This window comes from Fulmarus glacialis, unplaced genomic scaffold (assembly GCF_000690835.1).
Source record: "Fulmarus glacialis isolate BGI_N327 unplaced genomic scaffold, ASM69083v1 scaffold37846, whole genome shotgun sequence".
Classification (NCBI taxonomy): Eukaryota; Metazoa; Chordata; class Aves; order Procellariiformes; family Procellariidae; genus Fulmarus; species Fulmarus glacialis.
The window spans coordinates 4,370-30,200 of NW_009218203.1; the positions used below are offsets into that span (position 1 = coordinate 4,370).

General features: G+C 37.7%; 1 protein-coding gene across 1 annotated transcript; it reads left to right on the top strand.

Annotated features, from left to right (window-relative positions):
• Positions 1-2,716: 2,716 nt before the first annotated feature.
• BTBD10 (BTB (POZ) domain containing 10) lies at positions 2,717-25,823 on the top strand. Its single transcript, XM_009579969.1, is given in 9 exon segments — positions 2,717-2,871; positions 15,846-16,039; positions 16,751-17,036; positions 19,386-19,488; positions 20,246-20,366; positions 21,481-21,678; positions 23,104-23,214; positions 24,720-24,897; positions 24,899-25,823. Coding segments are annotated over 9 exon segments (1,410 nt in total). The 5' UTR covers positions 2,717-2,770; the 3' UTR covers positions 25,017-25,823.
• Positions 25,824-25,831: the final 8 nt, after the last annotated feature.

The window sequence follows — 25,831 nt, forward strand, 5'->3', positions numbered from 1 at the left end:
GCACAAAAGCGCTATCAACAATGGTCAAGAAGAAAAAAAGATGGCTGCGTTACAGCAAATTGTTTCTTAGAGTAAGTGTTTATTCGTTAAGATCCTGCTGAGTGGAGGATGAAGGGAAGACTGTTTCTTGTTCACAAGCTCATAGTGTGACACGCTTGGAACTGCATTGGAAGTTTCACAAGATGCGGCTTTGGACACTTTCAGATTGCTTATCATCTTTTCATAACTGTGCTCTAGTTCTGAGTTGTGTGCCTGCCTGGTACTTCATCAGTGACACTGCTGGGGTTCCTCGTATGCTTTAAGCTGGGAAAAGGGAATACTGTTGTTCATGAAGAGCGGTCCCATTTGTTTGTTTCTGCCCTTCTGTGTCATCTATTGTTTGTAATGGCTTAAGCGTGTAGCTGCATAGCAAAGCAGATTGAGGAACTGATCCTACTTAAAACAATCTTTTTCTTTGAAGTGTGTGTGAACCTATACCCTCCTGTTGCATCTGCCACTTTCATTAAATGAGACATAGGAAGAAGGCAGAAAGTGTGAGACAATTTAAGAAAGTGACTTTGAATTGTCCTTTCAGCTGCAGTTCTCGTAAAAACAGCACTTTTATACGTCTTTCCAGTGCGAAAGCTGAATTCAAATACTGACATCTTACTTAAAAGAAATGAATAAGAACTAGCTGCTGGATGACAACCTGTTTCTGATAAGGCACCTGCTTTGGTCCATACCTGAGACAGTGAGGTGTTTTTAAGTCTTTTAGATGGTTTTAAAGGGAAGAGAGAATTTGCGGAAACAAACAAAAGCTTGAAAAGAAACGCATGGTGCGAAATGAGCCTGTCACTGTGGTGCTTCAGCAAATATGGGAGTCGAAGCGGGACGCTGCGGTAGTCAGTAGCTGGGAGTGATTGCAGAACGGGAGCTGTGGTGTTCTGCTGTGAGATTGCCCGCCTTCGCTTTTTCTCTACTGTTGCCACAAGTAGTAAGACTCGCTGTGTATCTTGCTCAAGTGACTCAATCTAATGAACACAATTTGTTTCAATTCAGGATAAAAGGTGTGTTTGGTTTTTGTATTGCTTGTCTATGAAAATGGTACGTCACATTGCACATAAATTCTGAATGACTGCTGCTGAAGTAACTTGCGACTAGATTTATAAACCAGCCTTCCTTCCCCTTGTCTCCTTAATAATACTTTCTGTCCTGAAATAGGTTGTAGGTTTCTCCTTGTTAAGCATCTAAACACACCTGATAAATGCGTGTAAATCCTATAACCTTCTATGTTTGTGTAGTATCGTCACACATTGACTGTGCTTTGATAACCTGAATTTCCAGGTAATACACAATGAAATGCTTATTGGGGCTTTTTGCTTTTTTTTGCATGAGAAAGTTGAGTATTTCCTGTAATTTTAAATAAAATGTTTTTTCCTTTATTGACTCTATATGGACACCTGACCATATGAGTCTTCCAATCAAATTGTGTTTAATTATAAAAACCATAACAGGAAAAAAACCCAACCCTGTGGTGAGATTGTATACTTGGTATAAAATCTGTTTTCTTTGTAGAACTGAACATGAAAGAAAAACTCATATGCAACTAACGTTTTTAAGAAGCTTGTTCTCTACCAGTCCCCTGTAATAAAAAATACTGGGTCTAAATTTAGCTAAGAGAATCTGAATTTGTCAGAAGAGCTCTTCTATTTAGCATTACTAGAGGGACTTTTTATTTGAGAAGCTACCTTGTTTTAAAGAAGTCTCAATTCCTTTGGGACTCACTTCCAAAAAGGATAAGTTTCATTGAATGTAATAGAAATATAATAAGGGGGGGGAGAGGTAACGATGTTTCCAAAATATGTAGCTTAAAATTCGAGCGAAACGTAGTAGGCTTATCTTTCCATTACTTAGTAGGCTTATCTATCTGTAATTCGAATTTTTTTTTTTTCCAGATGCTGTACAATCATCAGCTGTTCACTTGTGGCTACTTTTTTGTTTTTGTAACCAGGTCATTCTGAACTATACAACTCTCTTGACACAAGTGTCACTTATAGGTATGACTTGAACACCAGTCATTTAAGATTGGCTATCTTTATTGACAGTCACAAGGTTGTTTTATCTGTGAGTGAATTTCAGTGGGAGTTGAACATAATATTGGATCCCAGTCAAGGAAGGGTAGGCTTATAATGTCTATTTTTCTATGAAATTTTTGTGACTTTTCTGCAAGTCAGTGAAACTGGACTACATTGAGTGTTTCTAAGGGTTGCTGTTGATTCCATTTTGGAGTAAGTTTGTTAATCTTAATTCTGTTTTCCTCTTGGGCAGCCATTCAAATTGTAAAACTATTGGTCTCTCTTCTGCAGTTGGGATCTTTCTTTGAATTGACTTTATACATTTGAAAGAAAATTATGATTTGTGTTTTATAACCAGTGACTCTTCTGTTTGGACACAGTGAAATTAATTGTCGCAAAGTTGAAGTTGTCTGCCAACATTTTTAGAACTATATTTCTTATAACAAAATAATCTTTTTAGTGCAGGTATCAGCAAAATGTATAGAATATTATTGTCATGCAATTTAGAAGTTGTGCTTCAGTATATCCTATTTTCTGTAATATTTATTTAAAAAACCAAAACCTAACAACACTAAATTCTGCATGTCTTTTTTTTTTTTTTTTTTTTTTTGCCCCCCTGTGTGGCATTATTTAAAGGTAAACACTGCTCTCTTAATGTAGGTTGAGTGCTGCATGTGTGCTTTTCAGAGCAGTAGTGTGAGGAAGCTGGCAGTGGAATGGCAGGACGGCCTCATCCTTATGACAGTAACTCCAGTGATCCAGAGAATTGGGATCGGAAATTGCATAATAGACCTCGTAAACTTTGTAAACATTCAAGGTAGGTGCTATGTACCATCTATTGCATCTCAAAAACTACAATAAAAGTCCATTCTAAAGGCTACTGTATCTGGTTGTGGCAAGTCCTGTCATAAATTTTGTAGTTCTTCTTAAACGGAATGCTTCTTAATTCTTTTAAAAGATATTTTCTGACCTAACTGATTTGTCAGCTTCCCTAATCTGTACTTAGATTTGTTTTGCCATGGGTGGGATTTTAGTCTTTTTTTAAAAACTAAATGCCTTGTGTGCATATCAAGACACCGGTTGAATGACTAAATACATGACTTTTTTGGCGGTGCTTGCTAGGAGTTACTTCCTGTTCATCTCTTTCTAGTTGTTGGTGCTCTCTCTTAAGTAGCATACTTAAAATATGTGCAACTTGTTCATGGTGATAACTGATAGATGCTTACATGCAAGTATCACGCTGTATAGCACTTTCTTTGTAAAGCTGTGTGTCAGATCTTGCTTTTGCCTGCATCCCTCATTGTAAGAATGGTTTTTTTTAAATGCTTCTTGATTTGAAGACATTATGAAGTTAATTAGTGTTTTTCTAGCATACAGTGTTCAAAAATGAACTAAGCAAAGCAGTTAGTCACCACGAAATGTATGTGAAGAAGCATGTTGCTGGAAATATATATAAGCATCCAAATAAGTGTGTATCTTCCAAGTACTTTGCCCTTTTAGAATATGCTAAATACAACTAAAACATCTCTGTTAGCTAGCTAAAATTGTTAGTGATTTAAGCTTTCCCGCTTGCAAGATGATAGGAAAAGAGCTAAGGAGCACATTCAATAATAGCAACTTAATTCATATTTTTATTGCATAGATTCAGATCAACTGGACTCAAGTGTTGCCCCAAAGTATTCTACGGGCAAGTAATACTGTGGGTTATTTTCCTGTCATTAAATCTTGGATAATTGTGAGACATCCAAGAGGGCAGGAAAAAAGAATGCACCAATAATTAAAAGGCTCACAGGGAGACCCAGATAATTATAGGCCTGTCTGTGATGTGAATGATGGAATGGTTAACACGGATCCGAAGAGGGTGGCTGCTGCTGCTAGTCAGTATAGGCTTATGGAATATAGCTTTGTACAGTTGATGTTTTTATTAAGATGATGGTGTCTGGTAAGTGATTGATCTGTGCTTCTTATTTAGGATCAAAATGTGGCACAGTATCAGCAAATGAACAATATAGGTGTAATAGGGCATCGTATGCGAGTTGAGGACTGTTCACTGTCAGGTCTCGGAGTGTGATTGTAAATGGGTGATTCATTGCTGAGTCCAGTTCATGTAGTTCATCTCTGATCCCATGCTACCTCACATGACTGGTGATCTGGAATAAAACTTAAAACTGATATTGATGCAGATGACCCATGATGGGGAGCGTTAAATAATGAAAAGGACTTGTTAATAGCATGTGATCTGATAAACTGTGTGCAAATAACCGTGCATTCTTCATATGACTAAATACAAAGTTAAACATTTAGAAACAAAGAATGTAGGCCATTTTTGTAGACTACATCAACTCACAGTCATTGCTAGTATTGACACTGTAAAGAACACTGTCTCAATGGGTAGTCAATTGAACATAAGCCTTCAGTAACATCAAAAGGGCTAATGCAGCTGTTGGATGTATAGTGGAGTTATTGGAATTCTGGTATCAGCAGTTCAGGGAAGATTTGGTTAGAGGCAATTCTGAAGACATAGAAGTTACTAAATATCTTTTGACACAGGAAAACTCAAAGGTTAAATAATGACGTCTTGATCAGTTTCTAAAGATCCTTGCAGAAACAGCATTATGATGATGAGCTTTAGTCAGTAGGCAAACTTGTAATAATTTGTAGTAGCTGGAAGCTGAAGCTAGGTAAATCCAGTCCAGAGAAACAGTGCACATGTCTTACCATGTGTGGTCCGTTGTGGATTATCTATTTTGGGGAAATGTTTAAATAAAAAGCTGTGCAGCTTTCCGAAAAGATTATTTGATGCAGATAGGAGTTAACTCAAGGAAGTCTATGGCCTATGCCTTTCAGAAAGGCTGCTGTTGATCACTTCGTATGATCTGAATTCAAGGTTCGCACATCAGAAGGTATGAAATCTTTGCCTCTAAAATACTTGCAGCTTGGACATATTTCTTACAAAACACAATTTGCATTTCCAATAAATAATGTAGGCCCATTTTGGAAAGCTTTGAGAATGAGAATCCAACTAATAGAGGTCATAATAGAATAAGGAATAAGGAGAAATATTTTGTTACCTTGTTCCTTTGAGGTACTTGATTATTTCAGAGAATCCAATTATTGGAAAATAGTGTACTTTAATCAAAAGCCTGAACAAAATAATTGGATTTTGGGTGGCTGAATATAGACATATTACTATAATTTCTGACTTAATTGATGCTTTTTCTCCAGACAAGTGAAAGTCTGTGTGAAAGATGAAGTGTGAGGGGAAAAATGCTTTTGGAGACATAAGTTTTAATGGTATAACTTGAACAGAACTGCTTTGTTAAAAGGTTTGAGTACTGCAGTCTTATTTATCTTGCACTTTGAAAATATGCCTTGTTATCATAAGGAAAAAAAAAAACTTCAGGTTTGAAAAGTGTAATGGTGAAATAAGAACTTTATAATAAATCTCAAGAAGGGAGTAATGTTTGAGATAGATGCTTAGCTTGTCACTTCTTGGTGCTTTGGAGTGCTTAATCCTCCAGCCTTAACATTCTTAAAATAGCTTAGATAATTTTCTAGACTCATAGAAAACATAATCTAGGACTGTGAGCTGTCCTTCTGTGTGTAAGGCTTATGTGGCAACAAGGATAGTCGTGGGACTCGGCTCCCTTCACTGTGCCTGTTTGAGGCAAAGGATGTGGCAAAACTGTCTAAGGAGGTGTACGAATTAAACAGTTACACAGGTTAGCATTATATCTTTTTCTTTGTAGTTTGGCTAGTGTCCAACTTTTGAAACCTCTGGCAAGTTGTACTATTGTTTTCTCTCCTTTTTCTTACTTATTCTGAGATGGGCAATGTAATGGAAAACTCAGAAGGGAGAGATTTAGAAAATAAGGACCAAAAATAAAATGCAAATGATCCCTGGTATAAATCCAAAGAGCCTGACAGTATAAAATTATATGATGTTAAAGCTGACTGTAACTAATGATATAGTCAGTCTTGCTTGACCAAGCGATTACAAAAATCTTTGTGATGCTTTTTATTTAAGTACCCGAATAAGATGGAAGAAAGCTTTCGGGAACCGTATATTGACTAAACAGTGGCTAAGGTTCAAGTAAATGGACTCTGAATTAACATTTTCATTATTAGGTATTGCTGTTCTGTATTTTCTATATAATTTTTCATTGGTTATTAGCTTCCCACATGTAATTTCTCTATGGTGCTGTAGTTTTTGTTGTTGTTGGAAGACTTTAATTCTAATTTTATTGTACTAAGTGCTTTCTCTGTAGTTATGGTGAAAAATCTGTGGCTTAAATTTGCCTCTTCCTTAAGATTTGTCCTGGATTTTAATTTTCTAAATCTGCTTTTGTTTTAGTCCCGTTTGATAGTTCCTTGTTTGTTCATTCTATTCAGATAGTATTAGATTCAAAGTCCTGCCTGCCCTACTGCATTAATGAACAAAATGTGTCTGTGCTGTGATTCTGTTGTCATGACTCTTGAACCTCTTGACTTTTTGAAAATCTTGAACTACTTTGAAAAATTTTTCATAGATGACAAGTTATTGTGCAGATGCTGAATGCTAAGAATTTTTTTCCCCTAATACTATTTTTGCATGCTGGGAGGATGCATTCATGTGTTGTGAATGGAAGTGCCACCTTGCCTCAGCATTTTATAAGTACATGAAGCATCCCCAGAAGGATCCTCTTCTCATCTCTCCAATGATATCAGAATGTATAATCTGTTTTCTACTGTAGGACGAGTTTTATTTCTCTTCCTGTAAATTGGGTTTCTGCAGTTGAACTTTTTATAGCATGGGGCAGGCCTATACAATGTATGACATGAAAATAATTAGGCCTGCTTTCACCATGGGCTTAGGTCATAGTCTATGAATTACTGTGCATAATCTGCTGTAAGTTAACTGCAAACATGCCTGCTCTTAATTGCAACCTGTTATTGGCAGATCAAGATCTCTTAATCTAGATTTTATTGGCACCAGGATGTAAAGCCCTCCGAAGAAACTGAGATGGGCTGGGAAGAGATGTTCCTGATGTTCCTGGAATCTAGAAAAATGGGCTGCAGTCAGTGATGGCTTTCAAAAACATCAGTCTACCAATGTTTTGTAAGGTGTCTAAGGTATAGTGAGTGGTCTTAAACTGTTTTGGGTTGTTTTTTTTTTTTCTCTTCCTTTTTGACATCCTTCATTTCTGAAACAGCAGTTTGTGAACACTGCTGAGAAGGAAAACTTAGTGACTTTCTGTGCAAAAGCACACACTAAATACTCTTGAACTTCTCCAGCACACAAACGACCTTTTCCAAATATTGTCAGATATTATTTGTGGTGGACTTTGGCATCATGCAAAACTTGATCAGACCCTGACTTTTAATTGAGACACAAAGCACTTCAGAGGTGAAGCTATTATGCTCAGAACTATTATGCCCTATAATTTTTATGGACAACTCTTTTCTGCATTGCTGTCTGCTCCTTCCTGCTCTGAGAGTAGAAACTATAATGGCTAGATACAGGTTCAGTAAGTGTTTGGACCCAATTCTTTTGAATTTGAACTTCTGAAGCTGGTTTTTAGTAGATGGAAGTATTTTCTAGTTCCAAGGAGGAGAATATGCTTCTGAGTTTCTTAAACTTTGATTTTTACCTAACATCCCATTTTTAAAATGGAGTAGGAATTGGTATATAAATAAAGGCAACAAGTATTCTTCTATGGAGATTGTGTATTTGGGTAGCTTGATAGAAGTCGTAAGGTGTGAATGTATACCTACCTAAAGGTTAATTCCTTGCTGCTTGAAAAATCCCTTTGGCAACTGAACACTCATGGGATTTTTTTGTTACTTCCTTCCTGAAATGGAACTGAATTACTAAGAAATATATTACTAGTGGTTGAGAGAGCCCACTGAAGACCAAAATTACGTGAATATTTAAGAACTTTGGAGCAGGAAAGTGTTCACAGAGTTGCTGTGTTGAGCTGAGGAAGATCCTGTAGCACTCCCTAAATTAAGCAAAGAGAATTCTTTCTAAGGGCTTCCTTACTGGAGGTGGAGCCACAAGTGAACCGTGACTGCTGGACCGTGCTTCTACAAGATTTTGATGGATGCATGTCCTGGCCTGCAGGGTAGTTTTGTGGGAATCGGGAGCTAATCCATCCATGGCATGTTCTTTCTACCTGAAATAGGAGTAAAGGAGAACAAAAGATGCTAATTCTGCTATGGAGAAAAGACCCTGTATAGGGAACCAGTGCTGAAAGAACCTGGGTGCACTTGCACTTTTTCTTGCTCCTGGGGACTGTTCTATTGGAGGCAAAAAAAAAATGCCTGAGAAAGAAGGTTTTTCCAGCATGCTTTCTATACAGCTTATTATAGCCATATCTTCCATGGCTTATTTTGAAGGGAAGAAAAAGGCTTACAAGACTGTGACAGTTATTCTACCCCTGGGGCATGGGGAGGGTGGTTGTGTGAACCCTCGCAAGACCCTAAAACCAGGAGAAAATTCACTGGCTCAGGTAATTGAAATTGTGTGAGGAGAAATTTTCCTTCCATGTCTAAAGAGCTGACTCTTCAGTCCAGAATGCTGATGCTCTCCTGCCTTTCTAATCACAGGTCTCTTGTTTTTCTTACTGACTTCCTCTTTATAACAGCAGTCTTTTGCTGAACAGTCCCCCTTATTCCTTCAGCTTTCATCGTATTTTAATTTCCACTCTACCTCTTATGACATCTTGATTTTTATTTATTGTAAGACTTGCTTTTGAACTATTCCTCCAGTGTATTGTGGCTCCTTAAAACAGCCTACAGACGTTCTAAAAAGAATCATTTAAAAAAAGCTGTAGCATAATGCTTACTTATCCTTCCCCAAAGGAAAAACCTTTAGAAAATTTTATTCTCACACGTGTATTAATTTGCTTTGTTGCTTTTTGTGCTCAGTGGGCTTGACTTGTCAAGCATTTGATGACCTATTGATGTGAAGATGCACTACATCAGGACTTGATAAACTGATTTCTGATCAGTAAACATACTGATTAGTATAATTATATACTAATATTTGGATTGTCACAAAGCATAGTACATTTTTCCTGGCTTAGACTTGTTGGAAAAGGGATGTTTGTAGTTAAAAGATGGAGTCTGTCTGCCTTGTTCTGAAAAGACTATTGCTGTACCTGCTTATGAACTCAGTGAAAGGTGAATTCATTTTAAATATTAGTCCAGGCAGACTTTACAGGAACAAATTAACCGTCCCCTGAAACTTGCATGGATTTGTCTATCTTGAATGATCACGAATGCAAATGAGAGATGTGACAAGAGAAAGTTAGCAATAACCTTTTCAGATGTGGTGTTTGTGTGCTGAAACCCGACAAGCTGGCAGGACTAGAAATAGCTTCGCAGATGGTACTTGGCACGGTCCCGAGCAGCTCTCCTCTCGCACGCTCCCCACCCTGCCTGTCAATCGCGGTACCCAATGGCTGCTTAGAGATGGGGAAACGGCACATATGAATTCAGCTCACAGGAGGCTGCGAGGTCAGACGTCAGTATTGCACTACGCATGGCTGAGTCAGTGACTGTGAGAAATTGAATTGAATTAATATCTAGAGGGGTTTGCGTCTTTGAACACTTAATGGACTGTATAGCTACAATCTCTTATCCTTGAGGGGAAGATGATGGAGGAAAAAGTAAGGCTCGCTGATGGTGCAGTGAACTACTGAAGAAATGGAAATATCAAATATGCTGAACTTAACAAGTAATGCCAAAGGATGCTGATCTGGCTTTCAAAGCTGCCTTATTGGAAGGAACAGAATTCCTTTGTGCACTGATTTCAAAATTATTTCCATGCTTTTGTGTTTCCTCCCTGATAGATACAAGAGGAAGGTGCGTATCCGTTAACAGGAATAATCTGTGGGCATTATTCAGGAGAAGGATGAGGAAAAGGAAAAGTACTGTCCTTTGTGTGTACTGGTCAATTGAAATGTCTGCTGACAAAGAGCAGACTTCAGGGGGAGGAAGAGGGGCATAAGCATTGTCATTGTGTAAGTCCTGGCAATATGAGCAGAACAGATTTATTTTCTTCTAACGCCTTATAGCATTGTATCTGTAACTTAGTGTATAGATAAAGCTCTATATCCCTATTCTACAAGTATTGATTATGTGAATCATCCTAGGAAAGGATTGGATGTAAGTTTATATTATAAAAAGAGTTAGTTAATACAAGTTTTAGAAGATAAAGGGAGAAAAAGGGTAAAAATCTTGGTTGATATTCCACTGCTGCGTCCTTTTCATTTAGATAAGGTTTTAGGGTGGTTTGGGGAGTAATAGGTATGTTGGTTTAGCACCATAATTCTGTGTAGACAAGAGCCTGTTTTATAAAACAAGTGTGTTTATTGGCAGTATTCAATAGGATGCACATGAAGTTTTTGTGTTGGAATACATGCTAATTGTTTTGGCAGTAGAATTAACTCAGTTTAATAACTTCTTTTAATAATTAGTAATATATTCAGAGCAATATGTTGTTATGTATAAAGACAAACTGAAGCTCTCCTTTCACAGATGACTCAAAAGCATCATTTAATTGAAGAGCATTTACATTTTTTAAAAACAGCTCTTCCCATACTGCAGAAATAGGAAGCATACCAATATGACAACTGTGCCATTTTGATGGTACTCTTTTTCCTTTACATCATATTAAATAGGTTTGCTTAAATAAAGCCTTGAGCTTATTTGGTTTTCTTTGTGAGGCTTCTGCTTTTAAAGAAAATGCCTCTTCCCTCTACAAAGGCAGAGCTTCCTTGATCCCTGTCTGTGGGGGGACGTAAATTCTATCACTGACCTAAAGTTCTTGAATGGGTGCAGTGCTAGTGTCCCAAGGTTCCTTTGGAGCCAGGAAAAACTGTATATTGAATTTGTGAAGATTGTCTAAATATACCAATATTCATAGCGTTGGGTGTTTTTTGGTTTTTGTTCCCCCTGCTCGCCCCCCGTAGGAGAGTAATTGATAAAGCAAGACTCTCTTACCTTTCCTTTATAAACTTTTGGGTACTAGATGGTCTACATATATGGGGCTTTTTCCAGCTTTAGTGAATGAGGAAATGAGGCTGTGGGTTTAAAATGTTGGGGTTTTTTTATCTGTTACAGTTTTCAATTAAATGCAAGATGTTATTAAGCACACAGGGGAAAATTTTGCTTATAGGCTGGTGTTGTGCCTCAGTCATTGCCCATGGTTTCCACGGCATGGTGCGCAGCTGGTGGTCATCGCCTGGGAAATTAATTGAAAGTTGATGTTGCAAATACTTCTTTTCAGAGTGAGATACAGATCTGAAACTATAATGACTTTATTGGAGGCTTGAAGTAATGCACTGTGCAGAGCACCGTGGACTGTTGTAGGCTGAAATTACAGATTAATATAGTATGGCAGCCAGGTGCCGCATGAGACCAACGGCTTCCTGGCACTTTTAATTATCAGAGGTTCACTGCTGTTTGAGAAGTACTGATGTTTTATCTGGTCTGCGTAATGCTTCTGTGAACCACAATACTTCCTAACAGTTTGCCTGTTCTTGCAAATGGGGCAGCTCTGCTTTTGTCAGTCACTTTTCCATCAGTGTAGGTAGGTCAACACAGCTGTGGAACTCCCTAGTGAATGCCAGTTTGGCATGCCTGCATTGCTGGGGACAGGTTTGTAGTTAAAGTTCCGTTTTCTACAAACATTAGGACTTCTTGAACAAAATGCACTGCCAAGTCTTCGTTAGCAACTTGAGAAATCAGTATTTTAAAACTATGGAGAGAGAGAGTGAATGTTTTGATCTTAGTAATGCATGAAATAAAGTAACTCCTAACAAGTTTTGCATTGCTGGTATGGAGTGAAGGGTTTTTGCATTTCCCTGCAGAAACAACCTCCTGTCCCCAATAGCTTTTTTAGGGGAGAGAAATGATGTTATTAACAAGTCCTTCTATCAAAAAAATAAAAATTGTTCGGTAGTTCTGATGTCTTCATTTTTTTTGAACACTTGCAACTTCTTGTAAAGCCGCTTTACACGAAAATATAAGCCACAGGTCTTCTTTCATATGTGCTGGCCACAGATGTAGCTCCTTTTTCAGACTAACAGAGTAGCTCAGTGACACAGTTTTCCTAGTCAAATATTGCAGGGTAAAGCCAGTGACTGTCTCTACTGACATGCTAGATTCCACCTCTTCGTTTTCGTTTGTTCAGATTTAAACTCATTTTAGTCGTCTTGTTTATTGTAGAGCAAAGTTGTATTTCACTGGTAGTATTTATCTGACTATACATGCTGTGGAACAAATGGAACTTCAGATTTTGTCAGGTATATATCCAACAGATCAAAGAAATTTTTTTTTTTTTTTGTGTACTGTGACTCAACAATGATGAGATTTAAGATTGACATTTTAAATGGCTGTTACTAAGATGAGTGAAGATTCATGATTCACATGGTGCTGTCTCAAGCCAAACTGCTTGAATTCTCAGAAATCTTCCAATTTTGGCTTGCGTCTTCCATCTTCTGGCTAATAGATAATGTGCCAGTCTCACAGCTAGCATTAATCCGTACATTAAAGGGAGGAAAGTACAACATAGAAACAGAGCAAATGAATGGTGTGGCCAGCTGCAGTTTGAACAGCTCTTTGAAATTATTTACTAATGTATCTGTTTCAGAAACAATTGATTTAATCTTTAAGGATCCTGTCCTCCTCCAGCTGGCAGCCTCTGCCTCTTTCATAGTGCGGTGTGCTGAATTGATGGTTCATGGGTCCGTGCTCCGAAGGGATGGACGTGGCTGGTAGCAGGAGGCACATTAATCTGCACGTGGTGTCCCTCTCGTCCCAGGCTTGCTGGCTGTACATAGCAAGGTAGAAGTAGCCCCAGTTCTGATACTGGGAAGGTATAGCTGAAACAGTCGTGCCCGGCGTGTTTAGTCCTTAATTCAGACGTGACTAAGGAGGGAGGAAGTGTGACGCCAGCTGAGTCAGTGTTGCTTCCTGTAGCACCTGTTTTTCTGAACTCCTGTGAAGAGATTATTAACTAGGGCTCGCCCTACTTCAGTGTGAACTCTGAGTCACTGCTTAGAGGGTAATGTGGCTTTAGATAGTTTTCTGCGATTTTCTGCGATTAAGAATCGCATTTTAATTGCCTTCTCTGTTAAAGGGTAATTCATGTCTACTCTGCCAAAATGCATGATAAACCTGCATATCCTTACAGTGGTTCGGTTTCATTTTCTAGTGTGTTTCCGTCATTTAAAGCAACTAGAATGCTTTAGCTATTGAGAAATAGTGAGTCATACATTTTGATACCACAAAATGTGGTACCTGCAAAACTCTGGTTTCTCACAGCATGGTTAGCAATATTATCAGGGCTAGGATCAAAGTGTTGCTTTAACAAAGGCCATATCACATGTGGCTTTATTAGGATTTGCTGAGATATTTTGACACAGGACTGCTATGTATGTGTTTGAGTACTCCATACTGCGCGCACGCACTCTCTCTCTCTCTCTCACCCACCCCCTTTGTGGGGTAGTTGGTTATACCAGGATGTGCAAATATAAACCTTTTAGGGGCAGATGAGATACAGAGGTTCCTTTTCTTTAAAAAAAAGTTTGACCGTTTCTTGGGAAGTTTAGCTGTAGTCGTAATGAATATCATCATGTGTAAACAGGGATCAGACTTTGGTTTCAAGTTAGATTTTAATTATAGGCTGCAATCCACATTTCTGATAATTTTTGGGCATATTTCGTACCTATTAAAATGCTTATGTTTTGTAGCATATAAATATGGAAGAAAAGGTGCAAAGGTTTTCCTAAATTGTTGGTGTTCTTGAAAGAGGGGGTTGCAGATCTCACTCTTGCAAACTTTTGCACATTTCACTTTCATAATACAGAATTTATCTTTCTCTAATAGAGAAGTAAAACAAGTAAGAAGACACGTTAGCCATGCTGACATGCTATATATCTTAATATGTTCAGAATTGCATTGGAAGTCCTGAGGAAAATTTTATTTCCTTTTAATGAAAGTGGTTGGATCATCCTTATTCTAGGACTGTAAATCTGAGCATTTCCAGCCATAAGCAAGGCTTGCAGTTCTTTTACATTATTCAATAGACCTTTGGCTGACTTCACATCCTAAAGATGCAGATCTTATTGCAGCATATTTTAAGCTTGGCAGGAAACAGTATTGCAGTAGATTCTCTCTGCACCAAACTTCTGCTTTATTGGATACGAGATCCTTCCCTCATTCAAATGGGGTGGAGAGAAGCTTGTGTTCCTTAGCCAAGAGATATATTTCTTATTCTTTGCATTGTGCTAATACTCATTTTGTGCCGATGTAAACTGCATGAGATCTATCATAGCTTTTTGTTCTGATTTAAGCTCCTCTTCTTATCGGTCACTGAAACCTGAAGCTGAAACATGTCATGCTAGATGTTCACTTTTTTGGATAGTCTTGATTTTTTTTTTTTTTTTTTTTTTTGTCATTACTTCTAAGCAACTTAAAAAGAGGCCATTCTGCTCAACTTGCTTGTACAGATCATGCTTTTAAAATTTGTTGTGCTTTTCTTAGCGAGGTCATTATTCTTAACCTCTTTGTGTTCTTGAATCCTACAGCATTCCTAGCAGTCATATTTAAGGTCTCTTGGTAAAAGTTGTGGGATTTGCAGGCTGTGAGCAAGTGGGGCATTGAGGCTCCTGTGGGAAATTATGACCCTTCTTTGTCTGTCAGACCTTCTAGTTGTGCAAATGTCTGTATTGGTTATCCAGTACCTGGGGCTTTTGGAAAGTTCTTCAGTTAAACCCATAAATAAGGAGTATTGTCATGCCTACACTTGAAAGGCAAATAGCAAAGGACATGATTTAGGAATTCCAGTGGGATGCAAGGACACAGATATGTCTGTCCTGTCCTGATATGAAAGTTTCTGTTTTAAAGAGTACAAATAAAAGGCGTAAGTATTTTTGGTAAAATTCAGCAATAGCTGTTGCAAGTTGGTATTTGATTTTTAGATAGTTTCTGAGAGTACTGGGTCTTGAAACGGACTGGTTTTGTTGGTAGGTTTAATAATTAATTGCAAAATGTAATTAGTATCTTAATTTAAGGAATGTAAATAACAGTCAGTCTAAAAAAATCTTAAAATGTAACATTAAAATTTGCTAGTTTAGAACAAATGTCCTACTGGTTACTGACAGTGCTGTATATCTTGGCTTTAATAATACAGTTCATATGTTTGCTGTTTGGGTTGCAGTGGCTTACTATTGTTCCTTCTAAGAGTAACTGAAAATTCAAAAAAGAATGCACAGAAATAAACCCTTGGCTGGTGTGTCTTGTTGTATCAACTAGTTTAAGGCTGACCACCTTTGTAAAGGGCAAGTTGCAAAAAAAGCGAAGTCAGTACTAAAAGCCTGTGCTATGAGAAGGGTTTTCCAAAACAGGTTTCATTGGAAAAAATTACCCCTAACTTTTAATTTCATGGTTTGATTAGAACATTTAATTTAACAGTAGGAATCAAAATAAAATGCTCAGTTGTATTTGACTTACCTGTTCTGGAGGGAATTTCTGTGAATACAGGTTCGCAGGCAGGCTCAACTGATCAGGCAATATCTCTGTAGATCACACAGCAATAAACAGGTAATTCTTGCTGTCTACTTAATGTTCCAAATCATTGTTCATGTTTGTAAATATAAACATGAGTACAACAAAGAAAATGGAGGGGGATAATATTCATCGTCAAAACATGTACATGGAGTGTGACTGCCTTTAAAATTTAAATGTGTAATGTTTCTGAAATTTTGAAATGCTGAACGTTTCTCTTATTTCTGTTTTCAGCACCTCATCTCGTATTGCTAAAGGAATAGACTACACAAAAATGAGCCTCCATGGTGCAAGTGGTGGACATGAGAGATCAAGGGACAGACGCAGATCAAGTGACAGATCTCGTGACTCATCCCATGAAAGAGCAGAATCTCAGCTCACTCCATGCATCAGGAATGTTACTTCACCAACAAGACAGTATCATTCTGGTGTGTTCAGATCTATAGCATTTCAGGATTGAAATTCTTAAACTTAATTACTATTTTGTTAAAAGAATACAAAAAAAACCATTATTCGTTGATGCCACAACATACAGATTTCTTACATGTGGCCTGGGCTGGGAGTACCCTTTTTTGATAGGTCATAACTTTTTCTTCAGTCTGCAGTGTTTATTCCTACATGATGCTCTTATTTAGTTCAAATCACAAGAACAATCTAATTTTTCTGAGAAGATAATCAACTGAACACTTCCCCTTCACTTGGTAGAGGTTTTAGGTATTTAGAAATATAGGAAACACTTCTCTTTTTTTTTTTTTTTTTTTGTGTGTGTGTGTTTTTTTTTTTTTTTTTTTTTTTTTTTCCTTAAAGTGACAAAACTACAGCACTAAACACCAACTGTGATGCATAGCTTCAATATTATGTTGAGTTGCTTTTTCAGTACTAGGAAGCTAAATTTTTCTTGTAAAGGCTTTGGGGAGAAAAGGTGGCTTTGGTCTAAGTGGTAGAAACTTCAGGGTCTCATACATGGACAGTTATTTTTGAAGGTTTCTTTAACTAGAATAGATTTAATTGAAAGAATTTGTACTTAACTTATCAAGTTGCCATGTTTTGTGCCTGGAAAGACATAAACTGCATAGAGCTCATGTAAATCTGTAATTTCATTTCCTGTTTTTTCTTCTTCCACCTCGTCGCCACTTAAGATCGAGAAAAGGATCACAGTTCATCTCGACCAAGCAGCCCTCGTCCTCAGAAGACTTCTCCTAATGGTTCCGTTGTTAGCATGGGGAACAGCAGCAGAAACAGTAGCCAGTCAAGTTCAGATGGGAGCTGCAAGGCTGGTGGGGAAATGGTATTTGTATATGAAAATGGAAAAGAGGGAGCTCGGAATGTAAGAACTTCTGAACGAGTAACACTCATAGTGGACAACACCAGATTTGTTGTAGATCCTTCTATCTTTACCGCACAACCTAATACAATGTTGGGAAGGTTTGTATCTTTTTTTCCCTTAATCTCTAACTATAGAAGAGAGCCACAAATGCTTTGTAGATATTAAAACTATTTAAATAGCTGTTGAACTCATTGCTATAGCTGATTAGCTAACGTTTAATATTATCAGTTTGCAAAGGTCTTTAAGTAAAAATCAGATGTAAATTCTATGTATTTGGCAGAGATGCCAATAGATGTCTATTACCTAGAGACCAAAGAGTTCATAAGTAAATTAACATTTCATGATATACTCATTTCCTTCTATCTTGCTGGGCATTGCTTCTGTATTCAGTCTGCCTCATTCCATCTCTTGTTTTATGAAGCAACTAACTTTAAAAACAAAGCAGTGAGTATAGACAGTCTCTTTCAAAGTATCAAGGAGGAAAACCTTGAAGGAATTTATTTTGCTTAATAGGCCTACCCTGACAACATTGGAGCTCAGCACGCTTATTTTCTGAAATGCTTTTTGGACAGGGGAATGTCGAATAGATAGTCAGTGTAACAGGTCAAAGCCTCTCAGCAAAGAGACCTAACACTCAAAATAGTCAATAGTTGAATGAAAGTCCACAATATGTGTGTAATATTTTCTGTAGAAACTATAATGAGGAACATATTTAACATGTTTACTTGGTGGGAAAAGATTCTATACTTTTCTTGCTCAAATACTGGCTGGTTTTGCATTGTCCAAATGTAGAGAGCACTGCTTCCAAACTTGTGGCAAGAAAGAAACGAAGGTTTATGTTTGTGTCACTTTGGATTTAGCTTTTTCATTAAGATGTGGCTGCTTCTCAGCCCATAAGGATACAATCATATTTTAAATACATATATATAAAGCTATTTGCCAAGGTACAGGTAATAAATACGAGTAAACAATTTCTGCTTTGTTTAAATCACCACTGTCTGGGAGAAATAGTACCTTGGTTCCCTATTTTGTGAAAAGTCAGGGGGAAGAGTTACAGAGGAAGCAAAAAATGCTTCTCTGTGTAAACAGTAAAGGGAAACAAATAGAAGTAATCATTAATAGAATTAAATCATTGATGTGAGGCATTTGTATATGTGTAATAAATACATATGTGTATACATGTAAAGATCCAGACTAACAAACTGGGGGTGTATCAGTGTGAAGTTATGTGGTGAAATAGTTTCCTTTCTCATGCCCAGCCTCAGGGTAAGTGGTGCTGGCTAATGCACTAGATTTTTTTGTGTGTGTTGCTGAGTTACTCTCCCTTTGGGATTGGCTCAAGGAACAAGCTTATTTTATCTTCTGCTAATTCAAAAGTAGGTTAATAAAGGTATGGAAATACTGCTCTAAAATGGAAGTTATTTATAAACCCACTTTCCCCCAATGTCAGTTCACAGGACACTAAACAGGAACAGCTTAGCTGGTATGTTCTGGGAGGCTAAAAGTAACTTTAGTAAGAATGTATTATTTGCCTTAAGCCTATATCCTGTTAGACTGCCTTTTTCCTAAGTATTATTTCTTGTCTTGACGAGTGGTCAGAAAACGCGTGTCAAATAATTAAGTGAAAAAAGTTACTTCGTTCTCCATTATAAATGCGCACAGTACACCAACTCTGTTTCTTTGGGTTGTGTGTATGAAAGCAAAGCTTTGCCATCAGGGTATATCTGTAAATAAAACAAAGAGTAGATGGCAATACTTTTTGTAAGCATAGGGTATAATTCTGTGTCACAGGTGTGTTTTAAAAAGGCAGCTTTTTTCCCCGGTGATCTAATGGGATACTGTAGATACTGTTTGGGACTTATAGTTTTCTCCTTAGTGTAACTTTCCCTGCATCTTAGCGGAGAGAAACATGCTGTACATGCTACCCTTAAGGTACCCTTGAGTATGGGTATCTTCTATCAGAATGTTATTTTAACTTTTGAATTAACTAAATCTTTTAAATGAAATTGAGGTGAGTTGCAACACTTGAACACTAAGTTGTATTTCTTAAACTACCTCAAAAGTCTTTAAATAATGACGGTTCCACAACAAAACCTATTCTTCTGCTACATCACCCCACAAATGCTAAAAAAGACTTGTTTCGGATTCCTCCCACCTTTGGCACTGGCAGGAAATGGCCTGGTCTAACCTTTGTTTTGATCAAAGGATATTGGCAAGTTAGGGTTGAAGAACAAACTATACTTTCCTGAGTTACACTACCCTGCTTTCTATTTTCTAGTAGTCTTACTAGACATAAACCAAATTGAACTGTGTACATCCATACAAGATAGAATAGACTGGTTTTTTCCCTGCCATTTCAGTACAATTTTTGACATTTTACTTTTGAGATTTACCAAAAAAAAATCATAATAAGGAATTCTAACCAAATTACTTTTATTCTTGAGCAGGATGTTTGGATCAGGCAGAGAACATAACTTTACACGTCCTAATGAAAAAGGAGAGTATGAAGTTGCTGAAGGAATTGGTTCCACTGTGTTTCGTGCTATTCTGGTGAGTTTTCTTTATGGAGAGGAAAAAAGGCAGGGGCAAGTACTGTTAGGACAAGCACTATGAGTATTAAGAGACATAACTTTTTGATTTAGCCTTACTTGCATATCTGGACTTTGTGGATGGAATAAATACTGCTCTTCTGTATTGTTCTCTAAAGGGGAAAAAATGTTTGATATGAAAACACCCCTAGGTTTTCTACACGTGTGCCAGGAAGAGAGAAAGTACGCATGAAATGAACCAAAAAACTACTGCCTGCCAGAAATTTTTTCACCTTCTCCTGTGCATCTAGTTCACCTAGTTCAGGTGTGTTCAGCCCTTCTTGTGCTGAAATTAGATGAAACAGAGTACTGGAAGCTAACTTACTGCAGGTAAGAGGAGAAAAGCAAACTTCAGTCTTAGAAGAAAGTGGCCCCTTATGTATTTCATATCTACACAAAGAAATAGAGCTGCTGTACGGCTTTGTGAGCAGAATCAGAATAGCAAAAGCTGAGTGGCGTATAGATAAAAGACAGTATACATGCACCAAAATGATCAGTATTAATAGTTGTCACTTAAATAACAATTTTAACCACAGCTCGCTGCTCTGGAAGCAGCTCAGAAAATTCGTAAATTTGAGGACAATAAATTTCACAAAGTTTAACATATGTTGCTCTTAGGGGGTTTGCTTGTGGAGAAAGCATCATAAATGAAATGATGAAATGTTTCTGTCAGTGAATGTTGAAGTGCATTGTGTTTTTTGTTTGCTGCATTACTATAGGATTACTACAAGACTGGAGTGATACGCTGTCCTGATGGGATATCTATTCCTGAACTGAGAGAAGCGTGTGACTATCTCTGTATCTCATTTGAGTATAGTACTATTAAATGCAGAGACCTCAGTAAGTACAGAATTTGTTAAAATAATTTGAATTATACAGACTCACTTAAGCAAATATATGGGGGCGGGTTTAATTCCAAATGGTATCCTTCATTGAAGTAAGGAACATGGCTGATACTACATGAGCATAATCCATCTTTTTTTATCTCTTATGTAATAAAGCTCCAAAGACAATGGATGTACACCTTTTGAAAAGTAATGTTTCTGATATTTCAATACCTGATATTCAGGTATTTTTCTGCTGTGGTCAGCTCTGTGGAATACTTAAACTCTATTGATGCATTTGCAGTAGAGATACAGTAACATTAAGTGGTATCTTTTTTGCAGAGGGGAGGAAGGATAATTTATTCAACTCCTTGCTTAAGAGAATTAGGCTGTGTTGCTAACAAAAGTAGCATAGCTTTGCTGGTGGTGTAAGGTGCATCACAGTTCCCAGTGTGTAGTGTCTCTTCAACTCGTTCCTTCCCTGAGCACAGACAAAGTTTTGGCCTGTGTTTAAATGACCTGGCCTGTGTCTTTGGTTCCTGTGATCTCATGGTGTTTGTGCAGAGCAGGGCCAAGCTGTGGCGTTCCAGCTGTGAGATCTGCGCGGGGCACCTGTGCCTTCACCGGCAGTGCTGCGACCTCATGGCGTGTTGCCTGCTGAGTCACACTCTCGGTGCACTTTGTCCTTAGCAGAAGGATTTAGCAGCTCATGCTGTGAGCGTTTTGAGAGGCTTTGTTTTTAAGCTACTGCTTATGAAAAGCGGGCTGCGTGCTCTACTCTTTCAGCAACTGGCTTAAATAATGTTTCATTTAGGAAACCCAAGAGGAGCCTTACACACAATTACCAAATGTTTAGCAGTAGTAAAACATGAAGTCTCCTCAAAGTCAGTCCACTGTCTGCCCAACGTAGTGTTAATATCTGCAGGGCAGTCCTATAAGTTTGAACTTCTGGTGTGGTTTCTGGTAAACATTCGAAAAAGTTATGATCTTATACAAACTGATAGACTAAGTGTCTTTACAGCTGTCTGCAGTAAATGCTACAAAATAAACAGAACTGCTGTGTTTCTTATTCTTGCCTTCATTTCTTTACCAAGCTTTCAAATGTGCCTATGCTTAAAATTTTGTTCCAGGTGCTCTCATGCATGAATTGTCAAATGATGGTGCTCGCAAACAATTTGAGTTTTATCTAGAAGAAATGATTCTCCCTTTAATGGTAGCCAGTGCCCAAAGTGGTGAGAGGGAGTGCCACATTGTTGTGCTGACAGATGATGATGTTGTTGACTGGGATGAAGAGTATCCTCCGCAAATGGGAGAGGAGTATTCACAAAGTAAGTTTATTTTCATTGTTTCCACCAAGCCACGCTATGGTAGAGGTAAGAGTAAATGCGCTGATTTAACTTATCTGTACATAAGCGCTGTTAGCAAAGTCTTTACAACATCCCTAATGCCTCACAAAAACTTAGTTTTGGTAGTTCTGCTTAATTTTTGCTTCACAGAAGCTTATGTTGCATGTTACGTTCAAGTCTAATTAAAAAGAGAAGCTAATTTTTATTATTAAGGTATTTTTATTATTAACGTCAGTCAATGAGGGGGAAGGAAATACCTTTTCAGAAAGAGCTTGATGAGAAAAATGGATAGGAGTCATGTTTACTGTGGGAGAACAACTAGAGGTTTTTATGGGGGGAAAAAAAAGTGTCTGTTATTATTTTGGAAGTACAACAGTTTGGTGTATCGATGACTTAAAAGCACCTGTGAATGGAGTGCCTTTCCCTGTGTCGATGCTGTCCCTGTAGCTGAAAATGTTCCTTCAGTGTGAAAACTTGAAATTCAGAGTTTTGTGGGGGCATGTAGGAGCTTGAGATACTCTTTGTACTTCAGTAGTATAAAATCTTAGAAGTCTCTTCAAAGTGTTACAGTTTTTTGGTTTTTCTTTTTTTTTTTTTTTTTTAAATTTTAAAAAAAAAAACACCACCACCACAAAAAATTACATTTTTGGAGGATACAAACCTGCAGCTCTTCCTAAAGAAGGGGAGGGTCGATGTGAATGTAGATCACATGTGGCTGTTCTAATGTAGTAACACAATTGGCTCAGGTTTCTAGGACCTTTATGTCTCAAAGATGTCGATTAAAAATACCCCCTACCCTGAGTAATTAGTTAGGCACACACTTACCTTTTAGATTTATGCTTTGCATGAACAGTTGATTTGGATCTCTGCAGCTGTACGGGATTGATGGCCCCAATCCCTTCTTCCAGGGTGCTATAATCGAAATTTCAAAGGTGTCCCTCTTGTTCTGCTTCACTAGTCTGGGTCTTCTGAAACTGATTTGCAGATCTCTTACGTAATGGCAAGCAGAATGGAAAGGATTTTTTTAATGTCTGCAGGAATTCCATCAAAAAGGGGAAAAAAATTGAGATGTCTTTTTTGTGGAGGTGGGATTGGGAGCGTATAATGTGGTTTGCTCTGTGAATTGTCCTATTGCATTCCTAAATCCAACAAAAAACCCCTAAGTATATAAAACAGACTAAATTGATAGGGAAGAAGACATGTGCAGCCAACCCATTTCACAGTTCCTTCAGCCATTTTTCTCTGACTTCTGTTTTGGATATTTTGAGAAGCTCTTGAGTCTCTCCCCCCATTCTGAAATAGAAATACTAGAGTAAAGCAAAACAGTGAAAAAGATAAATCTTTGTGCTTTAAGACTAGAAGTTTAATCTTTGAATACAGTTTTTCCTCATTAAAATGTATTTTTAGTTATTTACAGCACGAAGTTGTATAGATTCTTCAAATACATTGAAAATCGAGATGTGGCCAAATCAGTTCTGAAGGAAAGGGGGCTCAAGAAGATCCGACTGGGCATTGAAGGTAAGAAAGCATTGATAACTCTTTGGGAGGAAGAAGGTCTGCTGCACTTACCTGGTTTATGATCATCTCTGCAGTTGAAATAAAGGTTGGTATTGTCTTTCATATTGATGTTAGGTGGTAAAACGGCCAGAGGGGGAGTGGTACCCAATAAACAACTGGTCCAGCTAGAAAACCCGATTACAGGCTCGTGACTGGCCTACAAGATGTATCTAGCTGCTAGACTGTTTGCAGAGTAACTTACGTGGTTTCTAATGACGTACGACTTGCATCTCATGCCATTTGCCCTTCAGTTTTTACACAAAATCTTCTCTGTACTTTATTTGAAGTAACGATGCATTTTTACAGCTTTGTAAGCTGAGTATATCTGTGTCTGGTGTCCTTTTCAGGGCTTGAAATGAAAAATTTCTTGTTAAGCTGCAGGTAAGTATTTTCTTTCAGGAAATACGAAACTATCAAATGGATCGTTGACGTACAAAGAAATATTTATCTGAAATAAACATCCTGTAATTCAGGAGGCTGATCTATAAAATCTCAGCTCTGGCTTTGCAAAAGACAACTACATTAAGTAGTCTTAGATTTTTATCATGAACGTAACAACTGGCTTTCTTTGCATTTAATTTTCCTTCTGATTGTTGACCCAAGTATTTAAAAATCCAGCCCTTACAATTTGTGGATTTCTATCATTCACTCACCAAGTTGTCATAGTTATGTTTGTAATTTGCCAACCAAAAGCAAATGCTTTTAACTGCTTGTGATCTCTAAAGTAAGTAAATAGGTTCAGCTGAACAAGGTGTGAGCCTTTAGACTGACAGGCCATTGAACTAAACAAGAACTGATTTTATGTGTCACGCTGGCTAATACCAGATTATTTCTGCTGGCATTTCTTGTTTTAGACAAGGAACAACTGTTTGACTGAACTTTAATGCTAGTGCCCTACAATAATATGTAACTTTCTAGTAATGAAAATTATTGCTTAGGCAGAGGGGAGAGATAACTCGAACACAGCATAAGCAGAATTGATAATTGGTCTAAAACGATGTATATAATTGGTCTAAAATGATGGAGCTGGGAGGAATGCGCTAGGATTCCACTTGGGAACTTAAACCATAGATCAGAGCGATGCTGTACTCTACTTTTGAGATCTCATTTCCTGCTTTCCAGGTCATAGTGTTTTAGAAACAGCCGGCTGCTTTTTTTTTGGCTCAAGGGAGGAGCAACTAGCTTTGCCTGTAAAGTTTGGAAGAGTTGTCTTGTGGCAATATATTCATTATCAATAGCACTGAGCCTCTTTCCTTACAATTTGCTTGGTAGTTAAACTGCTGACTGTGTGTTCTCCTTGCATAGAGAACATTAAGGACAACACGATGGCATCTGTTTCCATTCGGGATGTTGATGGTAATGACAACTAATCTTCACTGTGCTTCCACAGGCTGCCTTTTTGTAAAAGAAAACCTTGAAGTAAACAGTACAGGAAATGTTAACTTCTGCTGTCCTCTGTTTCTTAGGTTACCCTACATACAAAGAGAAAGTGAAAAAGCGACCGGGCGGAAGGCCGGAGGTGATTTACAACTATGTCCAAAGACCATTTATTCGGATGTCATGGGAGAAGGAGGAAGGAAAGAGTCGGCATGTTGACTTTCAGTGCGTGAAAAGCAAATCTATTACAAATTTAGCGGCAGCGGGCGGACCAGCTTGTGGTAATGCATCCTACCCCCCAGGTAGATGAGCTGGACATTCTGCCCATTCATCCTCCACCTAATAACAGTGAGATGGATACTGAGGGACAAAACCTGCCACTCTGATCTAGACGCGTACTAAAACAAAAGCATGCTACTTTAAAGTGACTCTGTACTCAACTCATACTACACTGCAATTCCAGTTTTTTCCATTGTATAACAGTGTTTAGGATATTGCAGTACAGACCTCTGCCAGGGAGTACCTGATTGTTTTTGAAAGAGTACAGATCAAACGTCCCGGGGTTACAGTTACATACATGTATGTGTTTACCAGTAGGTTTGTGACATTGGTGATTTGTATGCTGGACTGTCCTCACTCTTAAGCCCATCAAAAACAATGGGATGCTGGTGGCTAGTTGTACATCAGTGTTGTTACACAGGGGTTAGAATGCAGAATTGGAAATGATAGTAGCACTTTATAAATGGTTGGTAAATGGAATTTGAAGCCATTTTTTATAAATGTGTTGCACAATACTAACAAAGTGCTTCTATCAAAAGTATTAACTGTAAATAGTTTTGCTCTGAATAGATTGACCCTTTTAAAGTTATTGTCTACGGTTGAGCACAAAACTACTTACTATTGGGTTTTTGGATTGAGGACATGATTCAATTACCCATGTAACATCTTGTTAAACTCCAAGTTCTTTAGTGAATTTTTTCACTTGTTTGCAGCGTGAGCCATGTTCAGAAATTGTGAACAATGGATAGGGGCTTTATCTTAAATTTTGCCTTACCTTAATATGTTCACAAATATTTATTTAATACATTTTTCATAAGTGTCACAAAATAGGAAAATGCAAATGGTTCATTCTTCATTTATTAATGATTGTAAACAAGTTTTTCATGCAAATAAAGTTTCCATTATTTTAATGGGTTTGAGT